General features: G+C 39.5%; 1 protein-coding gene across 1 annotated transcript; it reads left to right on the forward strand.

The window, feature by feature from the left end:
- The first annotated feature begins 4,434 nt into the window (after positions 1-4,434).
- Positions 4,435-22,399, forward strand: LOC145537535 (eukaryotic translation initiation factor 1A, X-chromosomal-like). Its single transcript, XM_081568236.1, has 7 exons — positions 4,435-4,497; positions 6,857-6,940; positions 12,912-13,015; positions 14,117-14,167; positions 18,232-18,313; positions 19,224-19,323; positions 22,265-22,399. Exons 1-7 carry the CDS (start codon positions 4,482-4,484, stop codon positions 22,287-22,289), a joined length of 462 nt encoding a protein of 153 aa, XP_081424362.1. The 5' UTR covers positions 4,435-4,481; the 3' UTR covers positions 22,290-22,399.
- The last annotated feature ends 1,867 nt before the right edge of the window (positions 22,400-24,266 follow it).

The raw sequence follows: 24,266 nt of genomic DNA on the forward strand, positions 1-24,266 counted from the left end.
AGTGTCCAGAATGAAACACAGACTACACCAATATATTCAAAGTACACACAGCATAATCTACTGATTTTTGTCCCCCTAAGAATGCAACATCGCTTAATTATTTGAAAATCCATCGGTGTAATTCAACTTATTAAAGAACTAAAAATGAAACACAGTAGGGTCATCTTGATAAATGCTGAAAAATAATTTGATAAAATCTAACATCTCTTCTCGGGGTGGGAAGATCTCCTGGAGAAGGGATAGGCTACTCACTTCAGCATTCTTGGGCTTCCCTGGTGGCTCAGCTGGTAAAGAATCTGCCAGGCATGTGGGAGACCTGGGTTCCATCGTTGGTTTGGGAAGATCCTCTGGAGGAGGGCATGGCAACCCTCTTCAGTATTCTTGCCTGGAGAAGTCCCATGTACAGAGGAGCCTTTTAGGCTTACAGTCCATGGGGTCACAAAAAGCTGGACACAACTGTGTGACTGAGCACATCCTGTATAAAAACTCTTAGAAACTAGAAACAGAAAACTTCCTCAAACTGATGAATGTAATAAACTGTATAACTAACAGCACTCTTTATGGTAGAAGACTGAGTTCTTTACTTCTAAGATCAGAAGCAACAAAAAGATATCCACTCCATTATTTTGCATTTCTCTCCGTGAAGTCATATTAGAAAATGATTGAGAAGGTATCTGGTTTGGAAAAGATAAATTAAAATGTTTTTATTTGTAAGTGTCATCTATTTAGAATAGCCAGTGAAATCTACAGCAACAACAAAATTACAAAACCTAAGAAGTAATTAAAGCAATGTTTCAAGATATACAGTTGATATATAAAACTCAGTTAATTGCTTTTCTATATAGTAAGATAGACAAATGAAAATTAAAATGAGAAATAATATCAGTAACATTGAACTATGAAAAACTTAAGAGACTTAGAAAATATATGAAAGGCAACAATGCAAAAAAATGGACAAAAGATTTGCACAGGAAATTCTCCAAATAAATATACACAGATGGCAACTATGCATGCACAGCACAACAAAATGATGGCTCTAATGAGAGAATAGACGAGAAGAAGTGTGATGAGTATGTGAATAAATTTCAACTTTCATGCACTGCTTATCGGAATACAAAATGGGACAGGCCCAGTGGAAAACACTTTGCAAGTTGCTTTAAAAGTTAAACATCGGATTGCCATATGACCCAGCAATCCCACTTCTAGGTATATACCAACAAAAATGAAAAACAAAAAAAAAAGGAAGTTTACCCAAAGACTTGCTCATGAATGTTCATAGCAGTCTTATTTCTAATATTAATAAAGTTGAGATGAACAAGATGGTGGAGCTGTAGGTGGACATGGATACATCAGGGATACACATTCAGGCACATAAGTGCTTGCAGAACACTAGCTGAGAGCAGACAGGACTGCCTAACCAGAGGAAAATAACATATGGTACCATCCAAAAGTCTGTAGGATGAAGGAACTAGGGAGAAAAGTACAAGTGTTAGTAGGACTGGACTTGCCCTAGGTGGGTGGGAGAACTGAAGTAGGTGTTCAAACTCCACATGGGAGCGCCTATCTGGACCAGAGGAGAAACATTTAAGGCTGAGAGTGAAACAGCTCATTTGTGGCAGCCTAAATGGAATGAGAATCAAACAGTCCTTGCCACAGCCACACACACCCCAGAGAGGGACACAGGTCACCTAGAAGGTGCAGCAGCTGGTAGCTGGAGCATAGGGATTGTGGAGCAATCCCAGGGTGAGGGCTGCTGTTTACTGGGGAGACACAGATTGATTGTATGTGAGAATGAGGAGATCGTGGTGGGAAATGCCTGTGAAGGTATGACAGGCAGCCATGGAAGCAAGGTGAAACTGCTGAGTCACATGAGGGGGTGGAGCCATCACTGTAGCCTCTCTCTCCCTACTTGCCAGCATTGGCGGCTGAACAAGAGAGAGGCTGGCCCATGAAGCGCCTGACTCCCCAAACTACAGAGTAGGACTTCACCCAGGGTGCTCCTTCAAGTGCCTGATACAGAGCAGGATCCCAGTCTGAGGGTGTGCCCTCTATATGCCTGATAGGCTGAGCTACAGAGAAGGACCTCAGACAAGGGAGCCCTCTAAGTGTCTGAATGCGTGGAGATACAGAGAAAAACTAGCCAAAGAGGCCTTCTACTCACCAGCTGAAGAGGCTCAAAGAAAGATACTGATAGAGCCATTAGTCCAGCAGTGGAGGCAGTCCAAGATCCTGCACACTTGGCACTGCCAGGGTCCCTGCAAGCCAAGCAGCTGTGACACCTTCGTGCTCAACCCTTACTGGGGCAGAGCTGCCAGAGTTAAAAAAAAAAAAAAAAGTCTTGAGTCGACACGTGCAGTCGCTTCATAGTGTCCAAATCTTTTCTAACATGTAGACTGTGGCCTGCCAGGATTCTCTGTCAGGGGTGCGGGTTCTCCAGGAAGGATACTGGAGCATATTGGCCAACACTGATTGCCATACCCTTCTAGAGCACTATATTTCCTGCTGTCCTATTCACCACACCCCTGAGTACCTGGTGCTGCTAGAATGCCTGTGTCCCAAGCAGCACACCACCTCCACACCTGGCCCTCACAGGGGCAAACCCAAGTCCTGCAGGGCAGCCTCAGGAGCAAAACCCAGTGGGTGAATCACATGCAGACATGGAAATAAAACCACAAAGGAAACCCAGGGGCAGTGTGGCTAAGGAAGAAGATGCAAAACCTTCCTACACCTGTAAAGCTGCAGATTAAATCCACATGAACACCTAGGCAGACTCTGTGCCTATGGAATACATAAAATGTCATTGAGAGCTCCCACAAAAGAAATTGCACTAGTTCTGATAGCTGTGGACATTGGAGGTAAGAACACATAAAAGTAGGACCAGATTAGAATGTAAGCTGCCCCCACAGCAAGTCCAGAGATCAGCATTGGAGGGTACCCTAGGGAGGTGAGGTGGCTTGTGACTTCTAGAGAGGGAAAGGACTCTGACAGCAGTAACTCAAGATAAACCTGTATTATTCTTATGTTTTGACTTGCTCTGGAGATTCTTTAGGCTTTTTTCTTTTTCCTTTTTTCCCCCTCTTTGTAGTTGTTGATTGCATTGGCACTATGAAATCTAATGAAGCTTTTGAGCTTTTTCTTCTTTTCTCAGTCACATTTTTTTATTGCTCTTATAAAGTTCTGGTTCTACATTGGGCTTTTGCAGTTCTGTGGAGTTTTCATTTTGTTTTTCTTTTATCTTTTTCTACTTTAAATTTTAAATTTTAAACCTATTATTATTTTTCTATATTTATTCCTTTGTTTTCTTTTTCTACTGTTTCTTTCCCCTTGCAGTTAATCTTTAATGCATATAAATCTTCTTTATCTACCTCTGTTTAACTTTGCATATCTATTCTTTCTTTCTATACTTTCTTTCCTTTCATCTCAGCAAATTTGGTATTTTTTATTTTAATCACTTTATTCCTCAATATGAATCTTGCTCTAGTTTTGCTTTCTAGTTTCTGCATTAGTTTTGCTCCTGTAGAGATACTTTAGGTTTCCTTTGTTTGTGGGGTCAACTTAATGTACTTTATTTTTCTTGGACAGTTTTGATGTTCCTATGGATGTATCTGTATATGTGTATATTCAGTCACACTTTTTATTGTTGTTATACACCTCTGCCTCAAAGTTGGTATTTTGTTGCTCTGTAGAGTTTTTTTTTTGTTTCCTTTTTATTCCCTTTTTTCTGTTTTTTTAAAATTAGTTTATTTATCTATTTTTTAACTTTACAATATTGTATTTGTTTTGCCATACATTGACATGAATCCACCTTTTTTTATCTCTCTGTATGTATACTTTTCGGAGAAGGAAATGGCAACCCACTCCAGTACTCTTGCCAGGAAACTCCCATGGACGGAGGAGCCTGGTAGGCTGCAGTCCATGGGGTCGCTAAGGGTCCGACATGACTGAGCGACTTCACTTTCACTTTTCACTTCCATGCATTGGAGAAGGAAATGGCAACCCACTCCAGTGTTCTTGCCTGGAGAATCCCAGGGACGGGGGAGCCTGGTGGGCTACCGTCTATGGGGTCGCACAGAGTCGGACACGACTGAAGTGACTAGCAGTAGCAGCATGTATACTTTTAATCTAAAATTTTTTTTAAACCTATCATAATTTTCTACATTTATTCCTTTGTTTGACTTTCCTAGTTTTCTTTTCACCTTCAATCAGGATAGTCAGTTGGTTTGGACTACATGAGGTCCATAGGTCAGAAGAGACTGTGTTTTGGGGATAGGCTGGTGGCGTCAGAGGCGACGAGAGTGACGTTAAACCCCGTGACACCTGCTGGGTCGCCATTTTGCTGCCGCTAAGCGTGGCCGCGTGCCGATCTCTCCCGAGTTCTCAATTCGGAGTGCGTAACAGTTCTTTGGCAGCCTCGGAGGATTGCTTGGCAGCGGCAGTGGCACAGGAAGCTGCTTGAACACAGTGAGCCTGCCGTTACAGCTATGCCCAAGAATAAAGGTAATGACTCGGTTTCCCAGAACCACGGTTTGCTCAGCCGCCACCGGTGGTAGCCCCTCCTTCTTGTGGTTGGCTGATATCTTTGAGCAGGACTGCACAGTCCACATAGGAGCTAGGAAGCTGCCCCTGCCTCCTCCCGCTCTGTTCCCATAGCGGTATCATTTTCTCTCTGTGTTTGTCAGTTTTACACGGAGGGTGAAATAGATTAGTTTTCCATTCATGCCAGGTTGAAGCTGAATACTTTGGCCGCCTCATGCGAAGAGTTGACTCATTGGAAAAGACCCTAATGCTGGGAAGGATTGGGGGCAGGAGGAGAAGGGGACGACAGAGGATGAGATGGTTGGATGGCATCACCGACTCAATGGACATGGGTTTGGGTATACTCTGGGAGTTGGTGATGGACAGGGAGGCCTGGAGTTCTGCGGTTCATGAGGTCGCAAAGAGTCTGACAGGACTGAGTGACTGAACTGAACTGAACATGCCAGGTTAACTGCCAGCGCATTAGTAAACTGAGGAGAAGGCTACTTTTGGGCAGCCAAGGCTTCGCCTCTGTGGCCTTCATCCTTTCCCGGGACTCTCCCTTAGCTGTTGTTTACGACACACTGATTCTTTCTTTTGGGACCATTAAATATTTCTCCATACTTTACTTTGTGGACAGTTGACTACTGCTGAAAATACTGCTTCTTTGCAAACACGAAGGTAAAACACCGTTGCATGTTTAGGTTCATGTCTGCCAGTTTACTTTCTTCTTCTTCTTCTTCTTCTTCTGCTGCTGCTGCTGCTGCTAAGTCACTCCAGTCGTGTCCGACTCTGTGCGACCCCATAGACGGCAGTCCACCAGGCTCCACCATCCCTGGTATTCTCCAGGCAAGAATACTGGAGTGGGTTGCCATTTCCTTCTCCAGTGCATGAAAGGGAAAAGGGAAAGTGAAGTCGCTCAGTCGTGTCGAACTCTTAGCGACCCCCTGGACTGTAGCCTACCAGGCTCCTCCGTCCATGGACTTTTCCAGGCAAGAGTACTGGAGTGGGGTGCCATTGCCTTCTCCTTACTTTCCTCTACCTGTCACAAACCTTAACCTTCTTTAGAAGGCAAGCATATACCAACGTGTTCTGCCTTCTTTTCTCATAAAATAGATGCTGGCACTATGTATTTCTACTTATCTTTATTCTGAGGCAGACAGTTCACAAATAATCAGATTTGACAATAACTCTACTTGTAACTTCCAACATCGTACTTGTAAGCTAACTGAAGCAGACCACTGGGACAGTCATTCCTTGAATTCTCCTTTTTACAGACCTCAATTCTTCTTGTGTCATGTTTAATGGCCTGTAATGCCTCCCAGAAAACTGTAACTGCAAGGAGTGAGAATACCTCCTTCAGAATAGCACCACATTTCACATTGCACAACAAATCTCTTCATTGTTCATTCCTGGCACTTCATTTTAGCTCTCAAGCCTTACTTAACGTTTGCCATATTCGGTCACATTTCTTTACCTTTGAGTTCAGTGTTCTCTAGATTCCCCAGGCCAACTGGCCCAGCCTTTCTCTAGCAAGCAAATGTTTTGCTGCTACTAGTCAGTGAAACTCTAGGAATGTCTTTTTCATAATGTGTTAGGTAAATTACAAACCACTTCTACTTGTTTTTTCTATTCTATTTAATTCACGTTTAGCTTACAAATAACTGTACATTGCCATGCATTCCTTGTTTCCTCTTCTGTTTCTAGGAATGAAGTTTCCTATGCCCACATTTGGTAGTGTATTATAAAGAGAACAGGACTTTATGAATGCTGAATTGCTACAGCTTGGTGCTTAGTAGATGTTCAGTACATTTTTGTTAATGTTATCTTCCTAGGCTTCACTCCAGCCTTGGGTAACTCTGCTCTTCCTTCTGTGGAACTTTTATACTAGCTGCTACCTCTCATGCCAAACTGAAGACATTTCTACATATGATTTTTCAGTTTTCAGCCCTTTACAAATATATGGACTAGTCTTGGTTTATTAATTTGAAAATAAATTGTGGAAGAAAATGTATAGAATCCAGGTTTAATCGGAAAGCATGGACAATAACAAAATGCTAATGGCTGTCTCTGGTAATGGGTTATGTGGTTGATAATATACTTATCGGGTAAGGGATTTAGATGAAAGCCACTGACAATTTGTAACATGCGGCTAATCAGAAAGCAAATAACGTTAAATTGTAAATCTCTTTTTAGGTCTCTTAATTTAAATGGTAATTTGTTTGTTTCCCGGTGTTTTTATAAAGTTTAAAATCTTACGTTAGCTTGTGCAACAGTTGAGTTTGTAAACTATTATACAGATGCTTAGATGTCAATTTTTATTCACTCTTTAATCATTTAGGTAAAGGAGGCAGAAACAGAGGCAAGGATAAGAAGGAGAATGAATATGAAAAACGAGACTTAGTCTTTAAGGAAGACGGACAAGGTAAGACTTCTTTAGTTATTTATACCTTTTCTAGTAATTGAATTTGAGTTTACTCTGAAACATACCTTAGTCATAATCCCGAGGAGTTGTCTCATATCTCCTTTTTTTTTAATCTAAATGATTTCATTTGCTTATGTGTTTCTTTGTTTGTTTGTTTGGCTGTGCTGGGCCTTCATTACTGCACATGTGCTTTTCTCTAGTTGTGGGGAGTGGGGGCTGCTCTGTAGTTGCAGTGCATGGGCTTCTCGTTGGGGTGTTCTCTCCACTTGTGGAGCAGAGGCTCTAGGGAGACCAGGCTTCAGTAGCTGCAGTACATGGGCTCAGCAACTGCAGCTGCCAGGCTGCAACTATTGAGAGCACAGCTATTGAGAGCACAAGCTCAATAGCTGTGGGACAGGGGCTCAGTCGTTTGGGGGCATGTGGGTTCATCCTGGACCAGGGATCAATTGGCAGTGGATTCCCTACCACTGAGCCACCACAGAAGCCCCTCGTATCTCTAGCTTTTCCCCATTTACTGTGCCCTACGTTGCTGCATAATTTCTGTTTTAAGTAATTCAATTTACACTGTTTCTCATGCAGATTTAATGTGGCATTTCTGTAAAGAAAGTGTCCAGTTTTTATTCTGTGACAAAGCATGGCATGAGTGCAACTGAATTGTAGGGTTTAGAGCAGAGTAAGCCTGGCTGCCAACATCGAAAATTCCCTACTATTGTAATATTTTTCAGTAGACTCTGAGAAATCCATGCCAAGACCTCAGACCCTCAGTACTCCAATGTCCTTAGTGTATTTAATAAAGTAACTGAATAATTGACTGTCTCTTATTTAAGTAAGTGCAGGCTAAAAGAAGAGTAGAATAATTGACTGAAGCACTTACTTTCTTCCCTTTAATGGATAGCTAAGCCCACGGAGGAGTTGAAATATGAATACAACTCCCATATTTTTTTTAACTTAGACTCACTAATATTTAATGTTTTCTTCTTGTACTTTCTTTCTGTACATGAACATTTTCTTCCTAATATTTTAATCTTTCTTATAGGCAGATCTAGTTACATACAGTTACGGTCTTTAGCCCTAAATATCTCATCTCTTAAGAGTGAAGGCTTTCTCTTATGTAACTCCAGTAGCATGGTCACGAGAAATTTAACCTTACCATTGTATTGTCACCTAGTAAGTACTTTTTTCTAGCCCCGTTGCTTGCGCTTAGTCATGTCTGACTCATTTGCGATCTCATGGACTGTAGCCCACCTGGTTCCTGTGTCCATGGAATTCTCCAGGCAAGAATACTGTAGTGTGTTGTCATTTGCTTCTCTACGGGATCATCCTTGCCCAGAAGTCTAGTGCGTGTCTCCTTTGTCTCTTGCATTTGCAGGTGGATTCTTCATTGTCGGAGCCAGCCGACGAGTCAACGTAGGCACGGACGCGGGATTCCTCGGCTAAGAAAAGAAACAGACACAGAGACACAGAGAGACACAGACACAGACACAGCGGGGCGTTGAGAGGATCACTGCAACCTGCAATGCCAGTGACACCTGTTTATTCTTACACACAGAATTATATACCCTTATACCAGGAAATTCTTATACAATACTATTATTAAAAATTACCTAAGTAACATGCATCAGAAATCACCTAAAAAACATAAATCTATTAACCAAACTCCCATGATTTTCCCATGATTGTGTTTCTCAGGACTTAGGTCATAAAAAGCCGTTTGTCCTGTGTCAGATGTGCTCCAGAAAGCTGCAAGGAGTTTCCCTAGTAAACAATAAGAGGTGGCGGGACAGAGAACTATGTCTGGACTCGACCCTTGAGTTAACAAAGGCGGCCCCAGCTCTCAAAGCAGAGCCTGCGTGCCAGGTTGCCCTGGAATTAACCCCTGAGTTAACAAGGCAGTTCTTCAAAGCACGTCCTGCTCGCAGGTTGCCCCCCGCACTTCATGGCTGACCACTGGGCAAACTTGTGTTTTGGAATACCCAGTAGCCATATGTGGGTGTTGAAATGAATTGAAGTTAACATATATTGTTCAGTTCACATGTAAACTTTTCTCTTAATGAAAATGCTATTCTCTGTTGTTGAGCTGGTGTGTAACTGCCATTCACATGTGTCCATTTGTTTCAGTAATTTCCAGCACTTCATAAAAAGCCACGTAATTATTCCTTCATAGTGGAAGTCACTAAACACACACACACACACACACTCAGGCACAAACACAAATATTTTTATTAATTATTTGAAACATGGTGTGTGGCTAAAGATAATCTGGTCTTTGACCTTCGTATTTTTTCCTTACATTAGAAATTTGTTTTCAGGCCCAGGTTTTAAATTACAATTTTCTTTTCTTTGTTATTTTCTCCTGTGTAGCAGTCCTGAACAATAAGCTGGGTTCACGGCCTGTGAACCAAGGGACTCTCCATCATGTGAATCCCATTTACCCTTCAGGATAATGACAGATTAGGATCTCTTTGGTGGAGGTGTTGTTATTCAGTCGCTAAGCCATGTCTATGACTCTGTGGGAGCCCGTGAACTGCAGTACACCAGGATCCCCTGCCTTTCACTATCTCCTTGCATTTGCTTAGACTCATGTCTCTTGAATCCTGTGATACCATCCAACCATCTCATCTTCCGTTGTCCTCTTCTCTTGCCCTCCTGCTTTCCCAGCATTAGGGACTTCTCCTTGCTATCGACTCTTTGCATCAGGAGGCCAAACTATTGGAGCTTTGGCAGCAGTCCTTGCAGTGAATATTCAGCGTGATCTCCTTTGGGATTGACTGATTGGTTGGTCTCTTTCTGTCCAGGGGACACTCAAGAATCTTCTCCAGCACTATAGTTGAAAATCTTCAACTCTTCAGCGTTTAGCCTTCTTTACGGTCCCAACTGTGACATCCCTATGTGACTACTGGAAAAACTAGAGCTTTGACTATACAGACCTTTGTCAGCAAAGTGATATCTCTGCCATTTAACGTGTTGTCTAGAGTTGTCATAGCTTTTCTTCCAAGGAGCGGTTCAGTTCAGTTCAGTCACTCAGTCGTGCCTGGCTCTTTGCAACCCCATGGACTGCAGTGCGCCAGACCTCCCTGTCTATCACCAACTCTTGGAGTTCCACCAAACTGGCATCCATTGAGGTGGTGATGCCATCCAACCATCTCATCCTCTGTAATTCCCTTCTCTTCCTGCCCTCAATCATTTCCAGCATCAGGATCTTTTCCAGTGAGTCAGCTCTTCTCATCAGGTGACCAAAGTACTGGAGTTTCAGCTTCAACATCAGTCCTTCCAGTGAACACCCAGGATTGATCTCCTTTCACATGGACTGATTGGATCTCCTTGCAGTCCAAGGGACTCTCAAGACTCTTATCCAACAGCACAGTTCAAAAGCATCAATTCTTCGGCACTCAGCTTTCTTTACAGTCCAACTCTCACATCCATACATGACTACTGGAAAAACCATAGCCTTGACAAGATGAACCTTTGTTGGCAAAGTAATGGCTCTGCTTTTTAATATGCTGTCTAGGTTCATCATAACTTTCCATCCAACTAGTAAGTATCTTTTAATTCCATGGCTGCAGTCACCATCTGCAGTGATTTTGAAGCCCCCCAGAATAAAGTTAGCCTCTGTTTCCCCATCTATTTCCCATGAACTGATGGGACTGCATACCAGGATCTTGATTTACTGAATGTGGAGCTTAAACCAACTTTTTCATTCTCCTCTTTCATTTTCATCAAGATGATCTTTCACCAAGGTTGGTGTCATCTGTCTATCTGAGGATCTTGATATTTCTCCCGGCAATCTTGATTCCAGCTTGTGCTTCCTCCAGCCCGGCGTTTGTCATGATGTACTCTGCCTAGAAGTTAAATAAGCAGGGTAACAATATACACCTTTGATGTGCTTCTTTCCTATTTGGAACCGGTCTCTTGTTCCGTGTCTAGTTATAACTGTTCCAGATGTAGTTGCTTCCTGACCTGCATACAGATTTCTCAAGAGGCGGGTCAGGTGGTCTGGTATTCCCATCTCTTTCAGAATTGTCCACACTTTATTGTGATCCACACCGTCAAAGGCTCTGGCATAGTCAATAAAGCATAAATAAATGTTTTTCTGGAAATCTCTTCCTTTTTCCGTGATCCAGTGGATGTTGGAAATTTGATCTCTGGTTCTTCTGCCTTTTCTAAAACCAGCTTGAACATCTGGAAGGTCATGGTTCATGTATTGCTGAAGCTTGGCTTGCAGAATTTGAGCATTACTTTGCTAGCGTGTGAGAGGGGTGCAATTGTGCAGTAGTTTGAGCATTCTTTGGCATTGCCTTTCTTTGGGATTGGAATGAAACTGACCTTTTCCAGTCCCATGGCCACTGCTTAGTTCTCCAATTTTCTGCATATTGAGTGCAGCACTTTCACAGCATCATCTTTGAAGATCTGAAATTTTTCAGCTGAAATTCATCACCTCCACCGGCTTTGTTTGTAGTGATGCTTCCTAAGGCCCACTTGACTTCACATTCCAGGATGTCTGGCTCTATGTGATTAATCACTGCATAGTGATTATCTGGATCGTGAAGATCTTTTTTGTACAGTTCTTCTGTGTGTTCTGGCCACCTCTTCGTAATATCTTCTGCTTCTGTTAGGGCCATGCAATTTCTGCCCTTTCTTGAGCCCATTTTTGCATGCAATGTTCCCTTGCTATCTCTAATTTTCTTGAAGAAATTCTAGTCTTTCCCTTTCTATTATTTTCCTCTCTTTCTTTGCACTGATCACTAAGGAAGGCTTTCTTATCTCTCCTTGCTATTCTTTGGAACCCTGCATTCAAATGGGTATATATTTCCTTTTCTCCTTTGCTTTTCACTTCTCTTCTTTTCACAGCTATTTGTAAGGCCTCCTCAGACAGCCATTTTGCTTTTTTGCATTTCTTTTTCTTTGGGATGATCTTGATCCCTGTCTGCTGTACAGTGTCACGAACCTCCACCCATAGTTCATCAGGCACTCTGCCTATCAGATCTAGTCACTTAAATCTATTTCTCACTTCCACTGTAAAATCATCAGGGATTTGATTTATGTCATGCCTGAATGATCAAGGAGCAGGTGCCTTTGAATTTTGTGGCTGCAGTGGCTGTCACTTTGATGTTAGTCCTTAGTAAAAAATTTAGTAATGTACACGCTTTATATTAACTACCTGTTTCTTTCTCTTTATTCTGATGCCTGCTTTTGTCTTTTAAATCAAGAAGACATCATCCCATACTAGCTAATGATTTTGTCATTGTTTTCAAATGACAGTAGAATCAGGTGGCCTCTACTATTCTTAGATATAATTGTATTTAAACATTTGACACTTTACCTTAAGATACCATTTTAAGAACTTGAGAATAAGCATCAACGTGTTCTCAAGCAAAAGTTTGTTAATGATCAACCTGCTGTTGATTATCGGTAGAGTTAATGAGGGAAAGGAGAGTTGAGGTTTGGCGAATACTCAGCCTGAGAGGTTGCTAAGTCAGCCTTTAGGGTGCAGTCTGAAATGAGCCGCTTTGATGTCCAAAGGTAGAGCATGCAGTCATGAAGACCACGACTGAACTGATTTTCTCAAATTAGTAGATGACTTAAATATTCAAAGTAGCAGGTAGCTTTTTGTGTTACTAACATTTCTAATTTTGGATTAACTGCTTCACTTTTGTCGACTTTTCCTTGCTCTGAAAACATGAGGGTAAATGCATTAAGTGTAGCTGGAAGAGACTATAGACATTGTTTGGCAGATTAAGAGTTCTCTCATTTTTGTGGATAAAATTAATATAGGTCACCTTGAGACAGCTCTCCTTTGTTATAATATTTGAACATTTTGTTCTTTTTTAAATCATGGTTGGTGTGGTCTAAATTTGGCAATAAAAGTGAAGTTACCAACCTAACAACAAGTGTTACATTTTTTAAAAAAATTGAACAGTATTTTACAGTTCTCTTTTGTTTTGTTTTTTTTTCTTTTTTGCCCCTTCCTAAGAATATGCCCAGGTAACCAAAATGTTGGGAAATGCACGATTGGAAGCAATGTGTTTTGATGGTATGACAAGGATATGTCATATCCGAGGCAGCTTGAGAAAAAGGGTGAGTGTGGAGATATATTTTCCTTTAATACAAAACTTACCTTTAAAAAATTTAGCTGTGCTTCCAAGTGACTGACTTTGGTGAATTCTTCAAGACTTCAAAAATAGTGAGTTATATGACAATAGAAACACATAAAATTAGAAAATCCTCGATAACTTTCATCAGAGGATTTAGATTTAGAAAGAATGATTTGTGACACCTAGGCTGGATTTCGGCCAGAAATGTTTGCTCTTGAAGAAACAGACACATTCCGTGTATGAAACAAATGACCTAGACTCTTAACAAAAATGTTAACCCATGAGAGAAAGAAAGAAAAATAAAACACCTGAAAATTATTTTTAAGACAAAAGGAGTCTAATTGCTAATTAAATCCAGTGTATGGTCCCGGGTAAGACTTTGCTTTGTGGGAACAGCTGTACGTGGTGTTAGGAACATTTGAAATGGGACCATCTTATTTAATAATTTTGGCACACTGATTGATCATATTGTTTAAATGTTCCTTCAACCCTAATTTTTTGGATTAAAAAACAGTTTTGTTCTCTTGAGTCATTCTTTTCCAGTTAGTGGTTTGGGGGCCTAAATTGATGTCCGATGGTAACTAGATGGCTATATTTGGGTCGATGAGTTATTTTCATTTGTTTAAAATAACTAAAGATGTCCAAAGTGATTTGTGAATAAAAGTAATTCACGTGGCAAAGAACTATGCTTTTGTAAACTTAAAGGCTTATTTGAAGTAAAATTATTATCTATTTTAATATCCTAAATTAGAAATCTTGATCCAAACTGAACTGCCTATCTTTAGTTTTTATTTAATAGTTACTTAATAACTCTCTGTAACTAGACTTTGTCTCATAGGCATGAGCACACACACAGATCACACACACATACATGCACGTGTACACATGACACACACACACCACAAACACACACACACACACACGCACACACACACTCATCTGTCGTTTTGCCCTAATTTTTCGTAGGTCCTTTTCACACACTGAGTGAATTGTATCTTTTGTATTATGTTAAGTATGGCTTAACATCACACACTATTTTTTGTTTGCATTTTAAGTATAATATACTGTGAGTTTTCTTTTATAGGTTTGGATAAATACTTCAGATATTATATTGGTTGGTCTTCGAGACTATCAGGTAACAATTACACCTAAATTTATAATGTTCTTGAATTTAGAAATCATTAACATCAGTATTTAGATGATGCAATAAAATGCATTTGATCTGTTCCAGCCAGTTATGATTCTCATCCTTCTGGCAATAAAATTTGTTACGATCCATGATGTATAAGATGATAGAATTCTGGCTGACTGACGGCATATGACTGACGGTTTTGTGGGAAGACTGGTTGTTTCCTTTTTTATTGTAAATATGCTATGCAATAAGTATTTTCTTATAATTTTGGATAAATACTGCAACTCATCACTCTGTCCTCCTTTAAAGCGCACATGTATTCAAGGCTGTGTGCTAGGTTTTCTGGAATTTTGCTGCAGGCTGACGTTTTCAGTGTTTTGTAGTAAAATGAGAAGATATCTTTCTATTTTGTGACATATATTTCACAGAACTAGATTATTCATTTTCCTTCCATTTTTCTTTTCTGTAAATTTTGACAACACTGCAGCTTGTAGGATCTTAGATCCCCAGTCAGGGATTGAATGCAGAATACTGCTGAGAAAGTCCTGAGTCCTAATCATGGGACCACCAGAAGACTCCCCCCCCGTTTTGCCTTTTAAATATTTTGGTAAAATGACCTTTGCTGAAATAAGAACAGTAGCATATGACAGTGATTTTCGTTAGTATTCTCACTCATCAAAAGAAAAATTTAGTAATTTTATATTGGGTTGTCAGTTCCAATTTTTAAATTTCAAGGTCTCAGATCCAAGTTTGAAAAACCACTGCTGTAGATGATGCAATGAATTCAGGCAAAACCTGTAATCTCCAAAAAGGGTGTTTGAGGCTTATAGGAGAAAGGTAAGACATAGACTAGGTTGTTTAGCGTCTATGTTATAAATCTGAGATGAATACTTAGAAAACTACTTGGTAGTTGCCCCCTACGACCTTAATGTTTGGACTATAACTTGTGAGACAGAAATTCTTTTGATTTCTGTGTCAAACCCATCCCTTGGGCTAAATTAGATTTTGAGTGAAACAACTGCTCAGTCGCTCTCTATTCGATTATCAGGTCATGTTTTCTGTAAATACTTAAGACGTTCTGATTTGTAAAGTTTCAGTCTTCTGTTTCCTTGTCAATTTTTTGGTGTGATTGTTCTATTAGTGACTAAAAGAGACATTTTGAAGTCAGCTACTTCACTTTTCATCTGCACTAGTTTTCTCTTAAAGAATCTGTATGTCTTGATTCTCTAGTGAAATATTCTTGACAATTAAAAACATTATGCACGTTGTTTCTTGTCTTCTTTTTACGTATACTACCTGAGGTGAAGTCTCTGTTAAGTGCAGCTTCTAGGCTTTCTCAGCCATGCTTTGGATTGACTGCTAATTTTCTGGTATGTGACAAAACACCTTTTCCTTTTTCTTTGTGTGTCTTGTGTTTGTTGTTATTTTTGTTGTTGTTGAAAACTAGAAAATGCAAATATAACGTGGTGAACTGGGAGATCAGATTTCTTCCCCCAGGGCTTTTATCTTGCCATTGTTTGTTGAGTGATTTCTGAAACAGATTGTGTATGGCATGTATCTTTTCCTTCATGTGGCCGCTGAATGCTTGTTTATAACGTTGCACACAGCCCATGTTTGAGGTTTCATTAAAAGCCAGCAGTCCTCTCAGCCTCTGCTTTTAGGCTCTGTGCATGCTGGGGCATACCTTTGATACTCATCCAGGCAACTGATAGTTCTGAGTCATCATTTCGGGCTTGTGCAGAAACTCCAGGTCACTCAAAGCTGAGAGACTAGGAGCATCCCTCAACTTTGATGAGTTTGGGTTCAGTCCTGATTCCACATATAAATGAGGTCCTACAGTGTTTGCCTTCTCTGTGTGACTTGTTTCTCTTAGCACACTGTCCTCCAGGTTCATCTCTGTTCTTGCAAATGGCAATATATATCTACGTTGGATGTTAATCCTTTAGTGGTCTTATCATTTGCAAATATTTTTACTGATCTAGTACACTGTCTTTTTTATGTTGTTGTTGATGATTTCCATTTCTGTGCAAAAGTGATTTAATGTGAAGTACTTCCACTTACTAGGTTTTGCTTGTGTGGCTTATGGGTTTGGTGTCCTATACCAAAAACAAAGAACAAGAGCGGCATTTGGTAGTTTTACACTGTGTTCTCTTGTGGTAGTTTTATGGTTTCAAGCCTGGGTTTAAATCTCTTCAGGGTTATTTTAGGTGGTTTGTGGTGTAAGATAGCGGTCCACTTTTATGTTAAGTATTGTTTTCCTAGACCTGGTTATTAGAGAGGATGTCTTTTCTACACAGTTATCTTGCTTCCCTTCATAAGTATTCGTTGACTGTCTTTGAAAAATTTTGTTTCTGAGTGCTCAGTTTTGTTCTAGGAGTCCGCCTACTGGTGGAATGCCAGTGCCATATTGTTTGGACAGTTGTGTTTGAAAAGCAGGGAGTGTGTGTCCTCCAGCTTTATTCTTCCTCAAGATTGCTTTGGCGGTTAGGATTCTTTGAGGTTCCACATAACTTTGTCTGTGAAAAAAACTGCTACTTAAATTTGTATAGGAATTACATGCAATCTGTACATTACTTTGGGTAATGTGGACACATTACTATTATAACTGATTTTTGTATGTTGATTTTATATCCTGAAACTTTACTGTATTTTTTTCCTTTGTATGTTTTTGTGATCTAGATCATCCATTTATAACCTTTCCATTTTTCATGCTTGATGACTAAAAACATAGAATCTGTCTGTAAAAGTGTATCATTTTCATGTCCATTTATTTTCATTTAACTACATATAACCCCGCAAATGGATTGAAGAATTCTAAGTTCCCAGTTTAATTCTTTGTTGCAATGGCAGTGTAACCACAGTTATATCAATCCATTAAGGGGTTAAAATACTAACTTTAAAGTGGATAGCCAGAAACAGCTCTTCTGATTTTTAATCTGTTGCAGATAATTACAAACCCTTGCTAGTCAAATCATAATGTAAAGAAAATAGCATCACCACTCTGTGGAAGTGTATTAGCAGGTTATTAGCTAATCTTGGGAAAAGGCGATGGCACCCCACTCCAGCACTCTTGCCTGGAAAATCCCATGGACGGAGGAGCCTGGTAGGCTACAGTCCATGGGGTCGCTAAGAGTCGGACACGACTGAGCGACTTCACTTTCACTTTTCCCTTTTATGCACTGGAGAAAGAAATGGCAACCCACTCCAGCATTCTTGCCTGGAGAATCCTAGGGACGGCAGAGCCTGGTGAGCTGCCGTCTATGGGGTCGCACAGAGTCGGACACGACTGAAGCGACTTAGCATAGCATAGCATTGCTAATCTTGTCCCTACTGAGTTGCACTCAGAGTTTTAACACAATACCTACATGTTTTTTGTGCACATTATAGTTTGAGAAGTGTTGGTGTGTATTACACTGCAGTTTTATGACTGTGATATTTTCAGTTGCCTTTCTTTAGGTCTTTTCTAGGTTAATTGTAAGCGCTCAGAATTGTTTGTTCTGTCAGTGTCTCAGCTTCTTTAAAATGGAGAAAAGTGAACATTTTAGGGCAGTACTTCTCAGGCATATTTGCATCAGAAACACCCAGAAGAGCTTTATAAACATGCAAGGACTTCACTTCAGGCCTGTCAGGTTTTAGGAAGATATAGGTATCTTTTTAAAGCACCGCAAACAATTCGAATCAGTAAGATACTCTAAGAACTGTGGGTTGTAGAAAGGTTTCTTTTGGGTAAAATACCACTTTCAGTTTGAACTACAGTGTTAGAGTGTGGACAAGGACCACATTTCAAAACCACCACACACACACACACCCCTTTCCTTTTCTTTCTTTGATTCAATGCATTGTATGCATCATTTTCCTTGTCTATACTTCATTTGGTCATGCATGCAAACTTTGTCGTGTGAATTTGTGTGTGTGTGTGTGTGTGTGTGTGTGTGTGTGCCGCTCATAGAAGGAAGGTGAGAGAATAGTGAGGTTTTACATAATTGTGTTTAATTTGAAAGTAATTTAGGAGACAACTGATGATTCTTTGTATAACCACTTTTCATCCTTCCTTGTTTTTCTCCAAGGATAACAAAGCTGATGTAATTTTAAAGTACAATGCAGATGAAGCTAGAAGTCTGAAGGCTTATGGAGAGCTTCCAGAATATGGTAGTTAATGTCAAAGTTATTACATTTCCCTGTCTTCTTATAGTATTTGCTAATTAGTGTTTAGGTGAAGCAGTTGTTTCTGCTCTTGTTCTTTCTCTCTCTTTTATGTATTTTTGCATATATACTTCAATTCGCTTTAAGAATGTATGAAATACTTCAGTGTATTAACAACTTAGTAATGGATTCTCTTCCTAATATATGCTGTTTTGGTGGGGAATTAAAAAGTTTACAGACTGTAGCCTGATACGTAACAATTGTTCAAGGAATGCCTCTTTTAAACAATTCTTAAGAGATTATACCTGGTTTCAGCTAATCGAGGACAACAGTTATGGTACTGGTATTGATCTTTATGGAGGAGTATTCAGGTTTTCTTAGTACATAAAGTACTGTTGTGGCATTTTGTGGAGAGTGTTCTTAAAAGATATCCCTTTTGTTTCTTAAAGACAAAAGTATTCTATTCTTCCTCTAGTGAGCTTGGAAAGATTAAAATAAGTTTCTAGTAACAAAAAAGAGGAAGTGTACTAAACTCACATTGTGAACATGATAGCAACTTTATTTATTCAGTTACAGTGCATTTTATTATAAAGGTATGCGTTTTTTAGTAAGAATGAAAATTCTGATGACATATAGGCCATTTAAAAAAGACTAAGATAATTGGGAATCAGATCAACATTTACTTGGCAGTGAACTTCTTTTAGTTGTTTCATTCTGAGTTTGTTCTCTGTGATATGTTTGCAGTTAGGCAGATTTTTCTTGGAATGGAACTGTTGAATCGATGATTGATTACAAGCAGTTTCTTGTACAGTTCAGTGTTTTAGTATTAATCCAGTATTATTTCTTTAAGTAGGCAACTAATCTAGTAACATCTTGATTTTATATTTTTAAGAGTATGCTCTTACTGTGTTTTTAGCAGAACTTAGTGAAACAGATGAAACAAATTCCTTTGATCCTGAAGATGATGATGAAATCCAGTTTAAGGACCCTGCAGATGAGGTTGAAGACATTGAGGTGTAAGTCCAGGCTGAACCATGTGTGTGTGTGCTTTTTATTGTTTGGTACATGAAAGTAGTCAGACCTTTCACCATCTTTGGGCTCAGAAGGAGGAACACTTGAATTGAATATATATTGAGGCTCATGTATCCGTGAATTTGAATAGCCATTAATATTCATAAGACAGCATGGCAACCTTTTTAATTTTTCAAAAACTTTATAATTCTTGGGATCTCCTTGTTTGTTTGATTTATGTCAACTGGGTCTGACAGTGGGCACTCCTTGTCTTTATTAGGTAAGGGGGTCTACAGTGATAGTAGTAAGAAGTTTAGCAGACAGGTTTAAAATGTATCATCTCCCAAGGCTGGTACGTTAAAAGAAGTAAAGCATGTTGCAGCCACCTTGCAGAAGCATTGGAATTTCAGTGTACTCCAAAGCATTCTTAAAATGAAGGCCTGTTTTGTTGCCCATGTATTTAGAGGTTACATTAATTGTCCTGTATCACTCTAGAAAAAACTTTTGGTTTGAAGTTTGTGGGAAATGGTTGTTAATCTTGGTTAGGAAATAGTGATGATAAGACTTTTAAATGCCTCACGGTTCTTTTTTTTTAAATTAGTTTATTTATCTATTTTTAAACTTTACAATATTGTATTTGTTTTGCCATACATTGACATGAATCCACCAAGGGTGTACATGTGTTCCCCTTCCAGACACCCCCTCCCACGCTCCCTCCCCATCCCATCCCTCCAGGTCATCCCAGTGCACCAGCCCTGAGCACCCCATATCATGCATCGAACCTGGACTGGTGATTCGTTTCATATATGATAATTTACAATCTTCAATGCTGCTATGAATGTTTTTAAGTACAAATTTTATTGATTTGTATCTCTTGACTTTTTAGACAGGCATATCAAGTAACTGGAATGACAATATGGCTTATACTCTTGTAAGGCGTGTTAGACTTCTTCATCTTCTTCTTTCGGTACTTCTGTAGTAAAAATGTACTGTAGAAGACAGAAATGCAAAATCAAAAATGAGTGTTTGATTGAATACTAAGGTAGAAGTTTAGAATTCCAGGAGCAGATTTTAGGAAGTCTAAATTGAATCAATGACTTAGAACACAGATTTCAAGATCTTTCAGTCACCAACATCCTTATTAAGAGCATTTTCAGACACTCAGAGAAATTGAATTTTAAGTGGAAGTGAGCAATCACATATTCACCAAGATTACACAGTTTACAATTTTATACTCAGTCTCTCACATCTATCCTGTTCATCCCAGTCCGTATTATACTTTGATGGATTTCCAAATCATTTAGGAAATGAAACCAAGGCACTACCCTGGTGTGCTAGTATTTTAAGATTCTCAGCGTCCACTGTAGGGGTCACGAGTTCAATTCCTGGTCTGAAAAGGATGATCTGCATCCTGTGCGACATGGCCACAAATAACATTTAACACCCAAACTGCTTAAGATTATTCACACCGTGAATTAGAACAGCTGGTTATGTACCAATAGTGGAGAATTTATTTCTTTCTTTTACCCTATTTTTATAGATCTTTAAACATATGACAATACTCCATTGAAGCGAAGGTGAAGTCACTCAATCATGTCTGACTCGTTCTGACCCCGTGGACTGTAGCCTACCAGGCTCCTCTGTCTGTGGGGGTTCTCCAGGCAAAAACAGTGGAGTGGATTGCTATTTCCTTCTCCAGGGGATCTTCCCAACCCAGGCAGACCTTTTACCCTCTGAGCCACCAGGGAAGCCCGATACTCTACTGATGTTGCATGCTTTTAAAGCACACCAGAAACAGGAAATTAAAAAGGAGTAGAAAAATATTGTTGCAATATCATTAAATATTTTTAAAAATTTTCTCTTCCAGTTTTGCTACCACTTATCAGAGGCTCGAAAATTTTACATCAGTTTTTATTTTATATATTTATGATGCCTCTGTCATCATCTTTTATGTATTTGGAGTTATGAATTTTGTAAATGCTAAAATGAACATCTTAAAGATTTCAGTTAAACCGTGGTTAAAAATGAAAAGGCAGTTTTATTTGAAAAAGTGGACCCCGGGTTTTATGATTCAGTGTAAATCAGAAAGTAAAACACAATTATATACTAAGAAAGAATCCAGTAATGAAATGTCTTTTAAGTAGATGTCTTTTTAATGATATCTTTGTAGTATCTAGATGGTTTGTAATGCTGACCACAGATTTCTTAGAAATGCTGTCCTCTCTCTAATGTTTTGCTCAGTTTTGCCAGAGATTCCTTGTGGCTAAATTAATACTGAGGAGGTACAGTTGACAGTTATTTTCTGTGGTAAGAATGTAAAATGAACCAGTTATGTAGTATGTTATTCGAGACCGGAAGGTTGTCACGGCTGAGCTGGGGTTGAAGGCAAGGGAGCTAACCAAAGGGAAGACTTGAATACCAAGCCACACAGAGTTAAGCTTTTCCTTAGAAGGAAAAGAGAACAGGTTTCTGGAGCTGTGACTAAGCAGGTCAGTTGGGGAAAAGACTAAAGGCAACCGTAAGTGAAAGAGTTTGTCTTATATTGGAAATTTTGTTTAGGTTTATGTGTTTTATGTCAGAATCGCAGTTCTTGCCACAGTCAGATATCCTGGTGATTACTAGAGTGTCACGCCTGTGATCAGATTGAGTCACAAGCATTGGATTTAGTACCATCCTTCTCTCTTTGGGAGACGAAAAGATTCTAACCTGCCATTAAGATGAGTGAGTTAATTTAAAACATTGAAAAAATAATAGCTTGCGTAACATGATGTTCTCATTGAGATCATAGAGATTCACTGAAAACACATAGGAATTGAGAAAACAATCTGGTTGTTGTTCTTAACTTTAGTTCAAAAGGAATAATTTTCTAAGTAGTGTAAGAAGATCCTTTAAGCATTATTACAAGAATTATTTTTTCTGTAGATCTGATGTTCTTTTCACTTACAGATCTGAATTGAATTCAGAAGTCTGAGGAACATGCTACAGTTTGAATTTTGGTCATCACCTGCCGAGAAGAATAAAATTCAGTATGAGTGTAGTTTAAAGCACACTGTGCCTTAAATAAACTATGGTTTATTTTCATTGTTTTATTTCTTTATTTTTTATTAAATTAGTTTCTTTATTATTTAACTTTACAATATTGTATTTGTTTTCCATACATTGACTTGAATCCACCGTGGGTGTACATGTGTTTTCCTTCCAGGACCCCCCTCTGACCTCCGTCCCCACCCCATCCCTCCGGGTCATCCTGGTGCACCAGTCCCGAGCACCCTGTATCATGCATCGAACCTGGACTGGTGATTCGTTTCACATATGATAATTTACATGCTTCAGTGTCATTCTCCCATATCATCCCACCCTCGCCCTCTCCCATAGAGTCCATAACACTGGTCTATACATCTGTTTCTCTTTTACTGTCTCTCATACAGGGTTATCTTTACCGATTTACTAAATTCCATATATATGTGTTAGTATACTGTATTGGTGTTTTTCTTTCTGGCTTACTTCATTCTGTATAATAGGCTCCAGTTTCATCCACCTCATTAGAACTGATTCGGATGTATTCTTTTTAATGGCTGAGTAATATTCCATTCTGTATACGTACTAGAGCTTCCTTATCCATTCGTCTGCTCAGGGGCATCTAGGTTGCTTCCATGTCCTGACTATTATAAACAGTGCTCCGATGAACATTGGGGTAGACGTGTCTCTTTCAATTCTGTGTATGCCCAGCAGTGGGCTTGCTGGGTCATATGGCAGTTCTATTTCCAGTGTTTTGAAGAATCTCCACACTGTTCTCCATAGTGGATGTACTAGTTTGCATTCCCACCAACAGTGTAAGAGGGTTCCCTTTTCTCCACACCCTCTCTAGCATTTATTGCTTGTAGACTTTGGAGAGCAGCCATTCTGATGGGTGTGAAGTGGTACCTCATTGTGGTTTTGATTTGCATTTCTCTGATACTGAGTGACGTTGAGCATCTTTCCATGTGTTTGTTAGCCATCTGTATGTCTTCTTTGGAGAAATGTCTGTTTAGTTCTTTGGCTCACTTTTTGACTGGGTCATTTATTTTTCTGGAATTGAGCTGCAGGAATTGCTTGGATATTTTTGAGATTAATTGTGTGTCCGTTGCTTCGTTTGCTATTCTTTTCTCCCATTCTGAAGGCTGTCTTTTCACCTTGCTTATAGTTTCCTTTGTGGTGCAAAAGCTTTTAATTTTAATTAGGCCCCACTTATTTTTGATTGTATTTCCAATATTCTGGGAGGTGGGTCATAGAGGATCCTACTGTGGTTTATGTGGGAGAGTGGTTTGCCTATATTTTCTTCTAGGAGTTTTAAGTTTCTGGTCTTACGTTTAGATCTTTAATCCACTTTGAGTTTATTTTTGTGTATGGTGTTAGAAAGTGTTCTAGTTTCATTCTTTTACAAGTGGCTGACCAGTTTTCCCAGCTCACTTGTTAAAGAGATTGTCTTTTCTCCATTGTATCTTCTTGCCTCCTTTGTCGAAGATAAGGTGTCCATAAGTGCGTGGATTTATCTCTGGGCTTTCTCTTTTGTTCCATTGGTCTATGTTTCTGTCCTTTTGCCAGTACCATACTGTCTTGATGACTGTGGCTTTGTAGTAGAGCCTGAAGTCAGGCAGGTTGATTCCTCCATCTCCATTCTTCTTTCTCAACATTGCTTTGGCTATTCAAGGTTTTGCTATCATATTCCTTTTAAAAACAGATGAAGCTGAATTATTTTGAGTAAAATGTTAACACTTGCTTCTTTCAATGTAATGGAATTTTTAGGGGTAAAGACCTCAATATCTGCTGCCAAAACACTGGGGACAAAGAAAGAAGAGGAAAGATTCCTCTCCTGTTTTACCTCCAGTCAACGGATGTTTTGAATAAATTGCCTCACCATCATAAGCCCTCGTGTGAACTCGTTTGTTTGCAGAGTCTTTCTATATAT

The sequence above is a fragment of the Giraffa tippelskirchi genome, chromosome Y (assembly GCF_054371585.1).
Source record: "Giraffa tippelskirchi isolate mGirTip1 chromosome Y, T2T-mGirTip1v1.2.pri, whole genome shotgun sequence".
Lineage (NCBI taxonomy): Eukaryota > Metazoa > Chordata > Mammalia > Artiodactyla > Giraffidae > Giraffa > Giraffa tippelskirchi.

Bases quoted from the DNA above. Each gene is read 5' to 3' on its own strand.
- LOC145537535 (XM_081568236.1), top strand. The intron at 13,016-14,116 runs GTGAGTGTGGAG...TTTCTTTTATAG, and splicing joins GAGGCAGCTTGAGAAAAAGG to GTTTGGATAAATACTTCAGA. The intron at 18,314-19,223 runs GTAGTTAATGTC...CTGTGTTTTTAG, and splicing joins TGGAGAGCTTCCAGAATATG to CAGAACTTAGTGAAACAGAT.